This window comes from Choloepus didactylus, chromosome 2 (assembly GCF_015220235.1).
Source record: "Choloepus didactylus isolate mChoDid1 chromosome 2, mChoDid1.pri, whole genome shotgun sequence".
Taxonomy (NCBI): domain Eukaryota; kingdom Metazoa; phylum Chordata; class Mammalia; order Pilosa; family Megalonychidae; genus Choloepus; species Choloepus didactylus.
Window position 1 is genome coordinate 148,158,566 of NC_051308.1, and position 15,907 is coordinate 148,174,472.

Sequence of the window (15,907 nt, forward strand, 5' to 3'; positions counted from 1 at the left end):
TTGTAGTTTTATCAGGACATTTATAGCACATTGGGTGCCTCATGCAAATTAGTAAAAGGTGCTCCTTTCTCCAGGTGAGCACTGCACCCCACTAAGCACACCACTTATATGCAGAGTACAATCTGGATTTCAGCCCCTACCTATTCCGTTAACCAGGCCCCCTCTATTTAATCCAGGAAAGGGTGAATAGTCAAGCTCTTATATAACCTGCTACTTCTCTTTCACTTAAATTTGCACTTTGAACATTTCCCCATATTATGGTGTATTTCTTGAAAACATGATTTAGCAGACCACTTTATTTCATTTAACAAAAGAAAGATACTTCACAGACCATATGGTATCTGCCTAGAAAACTGAAGAGAATCTATAGACAAATTGTTATGCCTAATAAGAGCATTGTGACATATAATTATGATCAATATAAGAATATTTTTCTACACACCATCCTCAAATAATTAGAAAATGTAATAAAAAGAAGGCCGTCTAGAAATATTAGCATGAAACAGAAAGGCAACCCATAATTATCTCTTAACCTTGATTCAGATTAAGACTATTTATTAGTGGAATGGCATGCTTCAGACCAGAGAAGGAGGTTCTGGAAGCCCATTACCTAGGGTTTTTAAAGTCAGGTTGATATCTGACTCCTGCTCCTCCTTCTTCATATCTCTCCCCCTGTGTCTTCTGGTTCTGCTGCAGACTGACCACTTCAGTGGATGCTGTGGTTGCCATCTGCGTGATTTTAGCCATGTCGTTCGTCCCGGCCAGCTTTGTCCTCTATTTGATCCAGGAGAGGGTGACCAAGGCCAAGCACCTCCAGTTTGTTAGCGGAGTGAGCCCCACCACCTACTGGCTGACCAATTTCCTCTGGGACATTGTAAGTGTCAGTTCATGGCACCGCCTTCATTCCATGGCCCCAAGGTGGGCTTTCATTCTCACCCTGCTGGGCTGCTGGGAGGTGTGGTGCCGAGAGCCTTGTGTGGCTGCTGTCCCGGAACATCTTAGAAAGGCACAGGACTGATGGCCCAAAACTGGGGAGGGATGCATGGTGTGGCTTACCGCCTGCTGAGTGGGGCACTCAGTGTCCTGCCCCAAGGGGACTTCTGCCCACTGAATAATCACTGCCCCACGGGGCACAAGGCTGGCCTTCCTGGGAATAGCCTGGAGCTTTAGGGGTAATACCAAGGGGTCCTTCACCCCACGGCCCCTTCTTAAGTCCTGCCCTACCCACAAACAGGTAAGGGAGGAACTCTCCCAGTTGTAGGGTTGCTGTCTAAATATGGAACACATGGGTAAATTTGAATTTCAGATAAGCAATGAATAATTTTTTCATATATGTATGTCCCACCCTGAATATTACAAGGGACATACTAACATTAGAAAACTATCTGTTTATCTGAAATTCAAATATAACAGTGCATCCTCTATTTTTATTTGCTAAATCTGGCAACCGTACCTTGTTTTGCTTTCCCAAACTGATCAGCTCTCCACTATATCTTACATACATTTAGCCACACTTTAGGGACAATGAAGAAAACATTGTTTGTCAAATCAAGAGCAGACTACCACCTCTCTCACAGCCACCACCAGGGCTGGTTGCAAAGGAGGAGTAAGGATGAGGTACTTTATTAACAGGCCACAGGGTCAAAATGAACTGAGAGCAAAGGCTCAGTTATGACGCAGCAGGTTCACTATGACACCAACCCCAATCTCTTCTGGGTGACCTGGGGAACAAGAGCCTTTGTTTTATCACAACATTCAAAGACCAATGTGAGCCCGCAAGTGATGATGAGATACATCCACTGATGGAGACTAATGTCAACAACTTTCTCCATTATGGCTTTTAAGAATGATGGTGAATATGAGGATTCCTGGAGACAAGATTTTTGTTTTTAATCTCACTCAACTCACTAAGCAGCCATCCCTTAATAATACAAAATCAGAAATTATCAGTAGCAACTAAGCTTTTCCCCTCTCGTCTGTCTCCATGAAAAACCACTCATGTGCACATGAGAAGGAGGTCAGAACCTGCAAGCCTCATTTTGGACATGAATGTCGCTCGTGGGTGCCCATATGGGCCCTATGTTTTACATGTGAAAGGAGCTAGGCTCATCTGCACTGAAAAGCTCCTTGTTAAAGTGCTGATTTATTATTATTTTTTGCATTTTTTGCATTTTTAAAAGACTAGGAATATAATTTGCATAATAGTTAAATGGCTGCTTGGGTTAGCAGACTTGTGGCTGCTGTGCTGACAGGCTACCTGATGTTCTAGAATTTTAAAGCTGGTGGAATCTGAACTCTAGGATCTATAGTGTTGGAGCTTAGCATCCTTGTTAGTCGGTGACAAAATACAACACGCCCCTGGAGGTCACTGTTGAATGAATGAATGAACACATTGCTTATATCATTCACTTAGCACATATACAATATTTTAAACTCCTCTATTTTTATATGCCATCTATTTTTCTCTGTTTTAAATTTTGAAACAATCACAACTTTACAGAAAAGTTGTAAGTATAGTTGGAAATTTTTTTTTCTGAACTGTTTGCAAGTAACCTCTCGACAAGATGCTCCTTCACCCCTCAGCACTCTAAGGTTTACTTCCTACAAACAAGGACACACCCATACAACCATGACACAGCCACAAACATCAGGAAATAAACACTGATACTTTACTACCATCTAATCCTCAGACCCACTCAGGTTTCACCAATTGCCCCATGAATGTCTTTTCTAGAAAAAAGAGCTCGTTCAGAATTATACATTGCATTTAGTTCTGTCTTTTTAGTCTCCTGCAGCCTGAAACAATTCCACAGCCTTGCCTTGATGCTCATGACTTAGATACATTTGAAGATTACAGGCCAGTTATTTTGAAGAATGACCCTCAATTTGGGTTTGCTTCATGTTTCCTCATGATCAGATTCAGGTTACACATCTTTAGAAGTGATGCTGTGCTCTCATTGCATCCTACCCGGTAGCTTGTGATTTTAATTCATCCTCTTACTGGTGATATTCACCTTGGTCACTTGATTAAAGCAATGTCTACCAGTCTTCACTGTAAAGTTGCTCTTTTCCCTTTGTACGTAATAAGTATTTTGGGGAGAAGTACTTTGATACTATGTAAATATCCTGTTCATTATCAAATTTTCCATTTATTGATTATATCTGTATGACTCATGGTTCCTAAGTTATTCAATGGGTTACAATCCAATATCATCATTGCTTATTTTGATTCTCAATTGTCCCCAGTCTGGCCAGTGGGAGCCCCTTCAAACTGTCTTCTGTCTGCTCTTGACTTGTGCCCCCCTTCTTTCTCAAGCACCCCTTTGCTTTCTGGCACAGCAAGGTGTTCCAGGCTCCTGTTGCGTCCTCCCTCACCCCAAAACTGAAATCAGCAATCTCTCCAAGGAGTGCTGTTTCCTTTCCAAGGAAAATGGCCCTTAGAAACCATGATCTTGGCACTAGATGCATTTCTTACCGCTGGGGTGTTGATGGTCCCAGGCCCTCTCAGTTAACAGAACTAGGGAAACCAGGAGTGTATATACATAGATTTGCACACATTTTCATCTATATTTCTGTATCTGTTCATAAACTGAACACTATGAGTTCACACTAAAATCCCAATTTCCAATCCAACACCACAGGGCTCATTCTAGTTTTCTGTCTTTCCATATTCGTAGCCCCCTTTCCCAAGAGCAGGTGACCAGGCTTCCATCACCCCAAATTTACTTGCCCATCTGATCAGTACTCTTGTATGTAGTGAGTCCCCCATCTCCCCCACATCCCTCTCCCACGAAGATGCCCTCTTTGCCCTGCGTGGACTTCGACACACCCCAGCAGGCTGCCCCTCTGCAGGATGCCCTCCTCACCCTACTGGAGCTCTCGTCCTGCTCTGGACCCCTGGGGCTCTTCCCCTAACCCTCCCGCAGCTCTCCCATATCACTCTTCCCCATCTAATGGCTTTAGGACTGAATTGTTCAGGAAAGGTAGACAAAGGAGAAAGAGCTAAAGGGTTGTCATTGACCTGTGCTCAGTGAGGCCAAGGACTATATTTTACATTTTTTTCTGAATTCTGGAGAGATGAGTAGGAAGTAGAATCAATAGGACCAATTAGAAAGAGAGGGTGAGAGATCAGAGGGAATTTTGTAATTCATTCCTTAAAAGATACCTGCTGTAGATTCCCTGAGCAGAGAGGTGGGGAGAGAGGGGAAGACCAGTTTACCTTATGTTTGCTTACCAAGAACTGCTTAGACAAATAGAATCAGAGTCCCTGACCACAACCTGGAGGAGACTGGTCCCATCTGCTCATTTTACAGAAGGTAAAACAGAGACCCAAAGAGGTTATACAACTTGTGTCCCTTCTTTGTCTCTTCAAGATGAATTATGCTGTGAGTGCCAGCCTGGTGGTGGGCATCTTTGTTGGGTTCCAGAAGAAAGCATACACTTCTCCCAGCAATCTTCCCGCCCTTGTTGCCCTGCTCATGATGTATGGGTAAGTTGTTTGGGCCATTCACTAATACCACCAAAAGGGAAGCCAAGTGAGAGGGTTTTATCTTCTGACAGCAAACCTGGGGCACACGGGAGTTTAGCTTCCAGCCCCAGGCGGGGTCTGCAGCTGCTATACAGGAATCACCTGACCTGGCTTCTGTTTCTGACTACAAGGACCGAGGTGTTTCTGAGGTCTGGTCCATTCAGGTACAACGGGAGAAGCACCACATGGCCTGAATCTTCTTCCACTCAAACGGTGGCCTGACCCCAGTCTGGGTACCAGTCATATTCCCATTCCTCCCCCAGCGTGAATTCCAATTCCTCTGTGGCTCATCTGTCCATCTCAGCATCTGCATCTGCACTTCACCAAGAGTTGTTTGCACATAGTTAGAGATTCCTGCCAAAAAGCTGCCCTTGAGTCAGGGCCAGGGTATGACTTGGGGATCAAGTCCAGTCAAATTATAGAGCAATGCATGCAACTTTATAATCCAGACCCACCACTTACTATATGTGTAATGGTGAGCCAGTAACTCATCCTCTCTGGGCCTCAGTTTCCTCATCCACCAAATGGACGTAATGATACCTGGCCCTTCCTATGAGGTCCAGTAGAGTCTTGCTGGAGCAATGGTCTCCTTTCATACCTCTTGGAAATAGAGGATTCAGGACCCGGCATGACAGTGGCATGTCAGTTCCAGTGAACTATGAAGATGAGCAGTGGCCTTCAGCTCTGCTTTGCTGACCCAGACTAGGATGGGAAGAATTGCAGGGTGGAGAATTATCCTATGCAATGTATAAATCTTCATAATGTACATTCTACTTTCATAGCTACTGTCTATTTGCTCCTCACAGAATCCAAGGAGGTGTTCAGGGCAGACATTATTATCTCCATTTTTAATCGAGGCACAGAGACTATGGGATGGAGTATGTCTTTCATCTCACTGGGACTCTGGCCATTTCAAGTATTTCACCTCATATGTGAGGAAGTCCATTATATCTGGAGGTACAACAGATGCAGTGAAAATTGGAACTCTATGCCAGTGTGTTGTGTCATTTCAAACAGATGGGCAGTCATTCCCATGATGTACCCAGCATCCTTCCTGTTTGACGTCCCCAGCACAGCCTATGTGGCCTTGTCTTGTGCTAATCTGTTCATCGGCATCAACAGCAGTGCCATCACCTTCATCTTGGAATTGTTTGAGAATAACAGGGTGAGCATGACTTTCTTGGCTTCCTTGCTTAGTTGGTGGGATACTAGGGAGGATGTGCTGATAAGCAGAGCACTGGGGAAGTTTAGTGCTCGGTGAGCTCCCCTCCCTCCCTCCCTCCCTCCCTTCCTTCCTTCTGTTCTCCCTTCCCCCGTCTCTTCCTCCTTCTCTCTCCCTCTCCCTTTCTCTCTCTCTCTCTCTCTCTCTCTCTCTCTCTCTCTCTCTCTCTCTCACACACACACACACACACACACACACACACACAGATAATCCATTCATGTGATTTCGAAATTTTAAAGGGATAAAAGGGCATATGGTGAAAAGTTTCCTTTCTGTCTCTTCTCTGCAGTCACCTGTTCCCCTCTCTAGAGGCAACAATAGTTCCAGTTTCTTATTTGTTCTTCTGGAGATGTACATGTAAATATATATACAGTCTTTCTCCCACTTTCTTACACAAATTGTAGCATATACTAACACATACTATTCTATATGCAAATTAATCCTGAGGATAGGATTAGGAATTTATGATGCTGAAAGACTCATATTTTATGAACCGTAAAATACAGTTATCCCCAGACTTTTCACTGCCCAGAAAGAGGTGGCCAGATCTAAATCCTAAAAAAATAAAATAAAATGCCAGTGACTGCAGGGCTGTCCGCTCCCGTAGCCCACCCTGCTGTATCTGATTGACTCCTGGCCATGGCTGCCCTTGGAACTTTCCCAAGGATTGGCGTCTCTCCCACGTGCCTGTGGCCCAGCAGCCTTTCTAGCCTTCCCCTCCCTCGTTAGCTCTTCGCAGTTCCACCACATCTGCACTGCTGCCCCGTGGCCCCCATCCCCACCGCGGCCTCTGAGCCCTCCTGGGAGAAGAGAAGGCAAATCTGGGTCAGAGGTCCACAGCCAACCACCTAGTCCCATGGCTTCTTGAAATCAGTTGTTTCCCAGATCTTGTTAGGCTTTCTGTGGCCACTGAGCAAGAAGTGAAACCCCATCTGTCCCCTGTCACAGAACATGTCACAGTCAGATCATGTCACAGTCAGACTCCGGAAAGGGGATGGATGAGAGCACAGATCCAAGCAATGGCCGGAGTGTCTGGTAGACTGAAAATGCTATGCTCTGGAACTGTTTCTTTCTCATAGACTCACAGCTCACTAAGTCTTAAGAGAGTGTGTTACTTCAGAATAATTAAATAGCAAGCCTAAAGCAACTTCAGAACATTCTCCCTACTGTAGCTACACTTATTTAGCCAACATTTACACAGAATACCATCAACCCCCATAAAAGTAAATTCTCAGATAGATAACTGAAGAAAGTCTCACTACCCCACAGGAGGCTCCCCAAATCCTAGTAGGTGCCACTCCTGCTCAGTCAAAAGATATTTCCTAGGTGTACAGCATATAATGGATGTGCCAGAATAAACAAGTGTAACCCATTTGCCCTGCCCTCAAGAAGCTCCTAGTCCAGTTGCTACACTCCAGGTTAGCAACTGATATAGACCATGGTACATGAGATTGCATAAGACAGTATGTGACTGAACATCAAAGGAGCAAAACAGACAAGTGCTACATACAGATCAAAGCAGACCAAAAAAGCCAGGCTGCAGAATCAGGAGAATCTTTGCCTAGAATAAATAGAATTTTATTAGCTGATTGAATAAATACAGATGTGCCCACTACAAGCCAATCAGTGTGCAGGATGTTTAGGAAGGGCACAAAAATGATTAGGACCCAGTTCCTGCCTTCCTGGGGGTCACTGATTAGTAGAGAAAATAGGCAGCTAAAGAAAATGAATCATTGTGATGTGATTAGTACAGTAAGAGAGGAATGGATATTTTACCAGGGGAATCTGGGAAGGTTTATGAGAAAAAGAACTATTTGAGCTAATTTTCCAAAGAAAAGTAGGAATCTGCCAGGGAACAGAAGAAAAAGAGCATTCTTTGCTGCTAATAGCAACAGATAAAAGAAATGCCAGTGCAAAGACTTAGAGGCCAGGGGCCTAGTGCATTCCAGAAGGATGTGTGCAGGGGAAGATAGAGAGGGAGCAGGCAGCGTGAGCAGGGCTGAGGAGGCTGCAGAGGAAAGAGCTGCGGTGGGGATGGGCCACATGAGCTCGATGGAGTAAGCAACAGCAGCCTAGCCAGGGACCTTGTCAGCCTTATCCACTCAGGGTCCCTTTTGCCCTCTTGGGGGAGGCTCTGCCCAACACTCCACATCTGGGGCAGAACAGAGTCTGGCCCTTGTAAACAAATCCCCTCAACCTAACACAGACTCAAAAGCAAGGCTCCCGCCCTCTTTTCTGCTGGCGACAGCCCCAGACAATGTTAGCTGCCCCTTGTGAGGAGATGCTAAGAGCATTCCCAGGAGAGGGGCACTCAGTAGCTCCCTCCAGTACAAACTGGGCTGGGATAGAGCTGATGGGAGAGACTGAGTCCCCCATGAGGGCTCACAGCTGTACCAAAGGGAAGAGACCCCAGCTGGGATCCCCGCAGCTGCTGCGTCTCCCGGAGACAAATGCCTTGGAGGGCTGCCTCATGGGCAGCTACCAAGTGATTCTGCAGGGAGAGTTTCCCGAGGAGACCACGGGAAGGCTGCACTCTACAGATTCCTGCTGTTGCTCACAGTCACCTGCAGTTTTATGGAAAATAACTGGGTAGTTCCTCATAGTTATCTCCAGTGCCCAGTATTGATCATAGTCAGGGTTTAAAAAATGCTGCTTGTGTTATTGTGAGAATAACTAACAGTGCTGAATGGTGCGTGAATGTGGTGGAAAGGGGAAGCTTAGAGTCACGCATGTCACCAGAAGGAAAGTTGGAGGTTAAAATGTGGGAATGTATAAAACAGTGAATCTTGTGGTGGACAGTGTCTGTGATTAACTGTACAAATATTAGAAATCTCTTTCATGAACTAGAGCAAATGTATGACACTACAACTAGTAGTTAATAATAGAGGGGTATATAGGGAAAAATACACCTATTGCAAACTATGTACTACAGTTAGTAGTATTTTAACATTCTTTCATCAACAGTAACAAATGTACTGTACCAATACTATGAGTCAATAATGGAGGGGGGTTGGTTAGGGGTATGGGAGGATTTGAGTTTCCTTTTTTGTCTTTCTTTCTTTTCTGGAGTAATGAAAATGTCCTAAAAATTGAAAAAAAAAATTTTTTGGTGATGGATGCACAGCTGTATGATGGTACCATGGGCAATTGATTGTTCACTTTGGATCTTTGGATAATTGTATGGTATGTGAACAATCTCAATAAAATTGAATTAAAAAAAAATATAGCAGGAGCAAGATGAAAAAGTACCAAAAAAAGAAAAAATTGCTGCTTGGCTGGCTAAGGGGAACAGCCCCCTGCCCACCAGAAGCTTGCAGGAAGCCCCAGTCACCTCCGCGAGTACTTCAGATGTGCACATCCACCCCTGCCAGCCCCCGTCCGGCCACTCTTCCCCCAGGCCCTGCCAACCCCGTACGTTCCCTCCTGTGGCCAGTCTGGCTGCAAGGACGGCTCTATCTGCAGCCTTCCCCTGGTCGTGCCCCCTGAGGGCATCCAGACCCCACTCTGGTCAGGCAGGTGAGCAGACAGGCTTCTCCCTGTTACTAACGAGCCCGGTTCCCTGTGTTTCAGGCGCTACTCAGGCTCAACGCCATGCTGCGGAAGCTGCTCATTGTCTTCCCCCACTTCTGCCTGGGCCGGGGCCTCATCGACCTGGCACTGAGCCAAGCTGTGACAGATGTCTATGCCCGGTTTGGTGGGTGGCAGGTGATGCCGTGGAGGGTGGGCCCTGCATCTGTGCGGCTACAGCAGGATTCCCACGCAGAGCTGCAGTGTGGGCTGGGAGTGGGAGCTCCGTGTTGGGCTAGGATGGTCCTGCCTCTTTGAAGGGGTGAGAATGCCTCTGTTTCCAGGGCTGAGGAGCCACGGGAGGGGCTGAGGGTAGCTATTACTCTTTCCTACTCTGACTTCAAGAGCTCAAGATGAAACCATCCTTGGGGCTCTGCCTGGCAGTCCCTTTGCCTGGTCTAGCCGGGCCGAGTGTTGTTGCCAGTTTTCCAGTTAGCTGGGGCAGCTGATGTGGACTCAACTCCTGTCGCCCTCAACCACAGGCGAGGAGCATGCTTTAAATCCGTTCCAGTGGGACCTGATTGGGAAGAACCTGGCTGCCCTGGCGGCAGAAGGGGTGCTGTACTTCCTCCTGACCCTCCTCATCCAGCACCACTTCTTCCTCACCCGATGGTAAGGAGGTTTATGTCCCTGGCCTGAGGGTGCCAGCTGCCAGCTTGTTGCCTCCAGGCGTCGGTTTCAAGCTGATGGGGCCTTTTCTTTCCTCACGAGCCCAGCTCCCTAATGGCTTTGCACTTTACCAAAGCTTGGCTTGTTCAGAATAAGACAGGGAGGTGAGAAGGGCTAATGTAGGCATGTTAGAATTTGTGAGGAGTCTAAGCTTTAAAATATTTTAAATGCAATGCTGTTACTTTCAATTACTAATATTTCATCCTTCTCATGTAATTAACAGGTAGTCAGTTTAATTTGGATGATATCATTGCGAATGGCAATGGTTAAGAGGTGTCCAAAGCACTAGGAAATAGATTGATGTATTATTCATCAGGAAATGAACAAAATTGGCCCCTAGACTAATTAGAGACTGGGGGGGGGTGTCAGGGAAGGGGCAGAGGGGAGTAATTGGGGTGCCGTGTGTGAGGACAGTGCCACCAGGAGCCCAGCTTCTCCACCTCCATTCCAGTCCGGCCATCCTTCCCCCAGGCACTGCCAGCCCCAGCCTTATTCTGAGTCTGGCCTTACGTAAATAAAGGTTCTGCGGACTTGTTTTCAGGTTTTGATCCACAGGGAATTCATTCCCTGGAAATGAATCCACCCTCCTCCTCTCACAGCTCTGTGGCGAGGATTAAATGAGATAATGGGTGTCAGCAGGCTTTGGATAAAACAGCGTGATCCAGAAGTGGTTCTAGTTATGGGAGTCGGTGTGAGGAACTGTCCTTGGAGTCCCCTCTGCAGTTTTGTCCACATCTTTAAGAGGGCTGGGGGGAGGGGGTACCCAAACAGACTCACTCTCTTCAAACTGATGTGAACACGGTTGAATAGTCCTGCCCTGTGTTAAGCTCTAAAGAGGACTAGAGAAGCACAGAGCAGTTTCTGGGTTCAAGAAGCCCACTGCCAGGGGAGGGGGTAGTGGGTGAGGGGTGGGGGGCAAGCCATGCCCATACAGAGAGGTAACCAGGCAAAGAGAGGGGACGGGAAGAAGAAGGGATAATTTGGTAAGACTGATGCATGGGATGTGAGGAGTGCAGTATAGCGTGAAAGGTGAGGGTGAGGGGTAACAAGAGGGACCCAGAGAGGTAAGCAGAGCCAGGTAAGCAGAGCTCTATCACCACAAAGAGGATGTGGGATTTAAGCCAGGGCCACACAGGATCCCCCAGTGCTGGAAGCAGGGAGACCAAACAGGAGGCTATTTGGGTGCCCAGGTAAGAGACAATAGTGGTCTGGATAGGGACAGGGTATTGGGAGACAGGGAATAAATAAGTCCGTCAGATAAATAGTAGGAGGTTTGTTAGAAAAGATGTGGCCAGTGTGTGAGAAAGGAAAGCCTGTAGCCCACAGTGGTCAAGGAGTGGTGGCGGAGAAGAGAATTCCTTTTGGCAGAGCATGAGGAAGAGAAGATTGAGGGACTGGAAACATGGGCCCAGAGGCTGGGAGGTGGGGATGACCAACATGGGCTGGGAACCAGGTGTAGATGCAAACAGTTGGTGGAGCAGTTTGTGCAAGAGGAAAAGTGGAAGAGAATGTGGGAAAGGCAGCTGGGCCCTGATTGCAGGGATCTGGGATTCCAGCTGTGGAGTTAGGGCTTTACCCCACACCTGATAGAGTACCATTAAAGATTTGGGGACATGAGTGTGTCCTGATGACAGCACTATTTGGAAGGGACAGGAGGAAGTAGGAAGCTTGGTTGATAGTTTACTAATGTTACTGAGTGCTTGCCATAGATGAAGGGTTTCAGTAATGGTAACCACTACCAGGTTTTGGGTCTTTACTCTGTGCCAGGCACTGAGCTGGGTGCTGTCCATGGATTACCTGCTTTCATCTTTACCACCATCCTATGAGATAGTGACTATTATTCCCCCTGCCCCATTTTCTGATTGAAGGAACTGAGGTTTAGAGAGGTTCCGTGATGTGCCCAAGGCCCCATCTGGGGAAGCTGGGTTTGGATCCCAGGGCTGACCCCAGAGGCAAGCCTTGACTTCTCTCCCTAATGCTTCTCCTGGTGGCAGCCTTATTTAGAACCCAAGCCTTAGAGAGCAGAAGCCCAGATTGGGGCAGAGGCATGAGAAGTGTAAGAAAGGTAAGATGGGAAGGACAATCCCAAGGACACAGTCCACCAGCCAAGTCCTCTCTCCTTTTCCTCCCCTAGGATTACCCAGCCGGCTAAGGAGCCCATTAGTGATGCAGACGATGATGTGGCTGAAGAAAGACAAAGAATCATTAGTGGGGGGAATAAAACTGATATCTTAAGACTAAATGAACTAACCAAGGTAAGGGTGGAGCTATAGGCAGGTTAGTTTGGAGATAGATGCTTGTGCCACCCACAAATGGCACAACTTTGTAATTCGCCTTCTGTAGAACAAGCTCTATGTGTAGGCAAGTAATTAATTTTCCTTACGTTAGGTGGGGGCTTCATCTCTGTTTTATAACTTGACTTCCCATGCATTTTCCCTGCTATTTATCCCGGGTGCTGACACAGGGCCTCACTGGGAGCCCCCCACTGAACGTCACTCATCTTCCTCTGCTCCATTTCTGCACCGGGTGGGTCAGCTTCGAGCCTCAGCTCCTGGGTGATGGGACACCCTATGTTTCTTTCTTGGTGCTCACGGCACCTCTCTGGATGACTGTGTCAATATTTAACTTCCTGGTGTTGCACGTTTGTACCTAAACCATCCTTTGCACTTTGCTCCCTCTTCCCCTCCCTGCTCTAATCCAGTCTCAGCTCTAAGTTTGGCTTCTCTGCATCCTGCAGATTTATTCAGGCACCTCCAGCCCAGCGGTGGACAGGCTGTGTGTCGGAGTCCGCCCTGGAGAGGTGGGTACCCTGCAGAGAGGTATACGTCTCTTCTTCCCTCTAAAGCAGCATTGTCCAATAGAAATGTAACACAAGCCATGTTGGTAATTTTTTGGTAGCCACATGAAAACAGGTGAAATTAATTTAAATTGATCTAAATAATATATTTTATCTTACCCACTATATCCACCATATTATCATCTCAAAATGTAATCAATATAAAACATTATAAATGAGGTATTTTATATTCTTTTTTTCATTCTCGGTCCTCAAAATCCAATGTGTGTTTTACACTTACAGCACATTTCAATTCAGACTGGATGCATTTCAAGTGGTCAGTAGCCACGCGTGGCTGACGCCTCCGTGATGACAGCACAGGTCTACAGTGCCTCTCTCCAACCCACACACTTGCCCTAGGGCCTGGCATCCCAGGCCTTCTTGGTCCTTGTTAAAATGTCCAGACATGCTGATGCTGCCTCTTTATCTTTTTCTGTAGCATTCCTTAGCTTTGCAAAACACTTACATATATTATTTCATTTAACCCTCAAAACAGCCTTCTCGTTTGGGTCTTATCACCAAATTATAGTTAAGGAAACTGAGACCTGGTAAGGAAACTGTGGCTTTTCAGGATCATACAGCAGGCAACTCAAATCCAAATCTTTTGACACCTTGTTCAGGCCTTATACTATAGAGTGAGTCATGATCCTGGGCAGTCATCGACACAGCAAGAATTCAATGAAAAAAGAAGAGGATCTTGAGCGAAGGACATTGGGAATTGTTTTGGTTTGGGAAATAGGGTTTGAAGCTTTGCACACACCTAAGAAGGAGGAGTAGGAAGCAAAATCAGGGGAGTCAGCTCAAAGAGGGCCTAGATGAGAAAATAAAGCCGTTGAGAGTATCCCATGAATAGATGTTTTGCTAGGTGGCTTAGATGATTTTCATATGTTATCCTACATCCTATCAAGAGAAAAAAGGAAGGCTGAATTTTGCCTCAATTGTGTTATGTTTTATCCAAACCTTAAACCCTCTTTCATTCTCCAAGTGAACTGTGTGTAGAGATTGTGCTATGTCTTCCTCTATTTCTAACTACCATTAAATCTATCCCCCTGCTCACCACCCTGCAGTTGCTTCTTCCATTCAGCCCCCAATTCCTTTTCTCTAAGACAATTAACCATAGTATCCCAACTTTTCTTGAAGCTAACAGCCTTGATCCCTTCCAGGCCATCCTACACACTACAGCTGAGGTCTTTCTAAAACCTAGTTCTGAACCAGTCACTGCTTAAAGCCCATCAGTGCTCTGTGTTGCCTCAGAGTGAAGTCACAGCTCCTTGCCTTGGCCTGCGAGGCCCCTGCAGTCTGTTCCTCCCCAGTCCTCCAGCCTCAGCTCTTGCTCCAGCTCACCTCCCACATTCCCATCAAACCAAACTGCCTGCAGTTCTGATTCATTATAGCTTCTTCATCCTTGCTTACCTTGCCCCTCTGCCTAGAACACCCTTTTCCAAATGGATCACCTGTACAATATCTCATCTTTCAAAACCCAAGAGAAAATCATGTTCTCTTTGAAGCTTTTCCTAGCCCTCCCTTGTAGAGTCAACCTCAATGAATGCTGTTCATAGAGTTCCTACTGTCTGTTATGCTTTCATTTGTTCCCTGATAGACTGTAAGTTCTTTAGGGGCAGAACCATGGCTTATTTGCTTTTGTCCAGTACCATCCCTGGTATGTTGCAGAGCTGAATAAATGAATGCATGAGTGGAAGGAAAGAAGGGAAGGAGGAAGGGGGGGAGGGGAGAAGAAGAAAACTCCACCTTGCTAGGATGGGGCCAATTCTGGTTTTCCCCCTTAGTGCTTTGGCCTCCTGGGAGTGAATGGTGCCGGCAAAACAACCACATTAAAGATGCTCACTGGGGACACCACCGTGACCTCAGGTGATGCCACTGTAGCAGGCAAGAGGTGAGTGTCCTGCTCTTCCTCTCGCAGGGCCTGGGCCATCGCCCTGTCCCAGCACAGGGAGGGTGAGCACCAACCCCATATCTGAAGACACCCTGAAAGATCTGTGCAGAGAAGTGTACCTCCTGGAAAGCATGATCCCAAAAGCCCAAGACGTACACCCTCTGGAAAAAATGAATTGAACTGTGGCTGTTCAGAGTGGCCTCCTTTCTTAGAAAGTTCTGGGGAACACTAAGTCAGTAGTTCTTAATCTTTTACTCCTTTGAGTGTCTGAAGAACATTTGCATCCTCTTCCATAAAAATATACTGTTGCTCCCCATTACCCACTTCCACCCAAATTTGCAAGCAGTTACAGAGAATTTACTGACCCTGGAAACACATTTATGTTCCTGCAGCAATCCCTGGGTTCCAGGTTAACAACCCCTGTGATGAAGCATCTTTCCTTTGGGTCAAATTTCTAGATGGAAACATTTCAAGGGCCTCTGTGGACCTTTATCTGCATGGGCTCCTTCTGTGCTGATGCCTGGCATTGCCAGGCCAAGGAGTGTAAAGGGAAAACGGGCGTGTACTCTTGGATTAGGGAGGGTACCTGCTGCTCTGTGTGATAAGGCCTGTTTTACCAACTGGTCCCCTGAGACAGGACAGAGAGGACAAACTCTCACTTGTTTGCCTCTTTCCTGGTTCCTTCTTGAACAGCAATGATTGCACACATTAGATGTGCCCAGAGAAAGCCCCAGACCTAGTTTTTAAGTGAGTCAAGCACTGCTGACATGTGCCTGGCATCTGCTTGACTGGACCTCCTTCCCTCATTTGAGAGCTATCATTAGCATGGCCCAATGTCCCTGGTGCACGGGAAGTCCGAAGCACTCTTCCCTGGTTCCAACAGGATGGAATCGGTACCCTGGTCAAAGAGATTGGCACAGGTAGAAGCAGGCCATGGCTGGGTTTGTCTCACCTGCAGATCCAGCTTAGACTGCAACCCAGTGGGTAACTCCACGATGAGAACAAAATGAGTCATGGAGGCAGGGGTGAGATGCAACAGGAGTTTACCCTGAGATGACAAGCCATAGTTCAGATGAGACACAAGTCTGATGTCCAGAAGGTAAAACTGAGCTGGACTCTAGAAAGAAACTATAGGTTTTAGTCACAGGACTGGGGGTGCCTAGTGGGGTAGCTCTTGTGAATTTGGCTAAG

The 15,907-nt window shown here is 46.6% G+C and overlaps 1 protein-coding gene and 1 long non-coding RNA gene across 3 annotated transcripts in view; one reads left to right on the forward strand and one right to left on the reverse strand.

The window, feature by feature from the left end:
* The window catches only part of ABCA4 (ATP binding cassette subfamily A member 4), a 102,145-nt gene that overhangs the window by 71,450 nt on the left and 14,788 nt on the right, over positions 1-15,907 (forward strand). For both annotated transcript variants that reach the window (XM_037826600.1, XM_037826601.1), the window contains 8 exons: positions 697-874; positions 4,374-4,489; positions 5,546-5,693; positions 9,321-9,444; positions 9,800-9,929; positions 12,121-12,241; positions 12,724-12,786; positions 14,610-14,716. In XM_037826600.1, the coding sequence (XP_037682528.1) occupies positions 697-874; positions 4,374-4,489; positions 5,546-5,693; positions 9,321-9,444; positions 9,800-9,929; positions 12,121-12,241; positions 12,724-12,786; positions 14,610-14,716 (987 nt within the window). The remainder of the gene's footprint in view (positions 1-696; positions 875-4,373; positions 4,490-5,545; positions 5,694-9,320; positions 9,445-9,799; positions 9,930-12,120; positions 12,242-12,723; positions 12,787-14,609; positions 14,717-15,907) is intronic.
* LOC119527012 overlaps positions 1-15,907 on the reverse strand; it is a 40,391-nt gene that overhangs the window by 11,159 nt on the left and 13,325 nt on the right. The gene's annotated exons all lie outside the window — the stretch shown is intronic.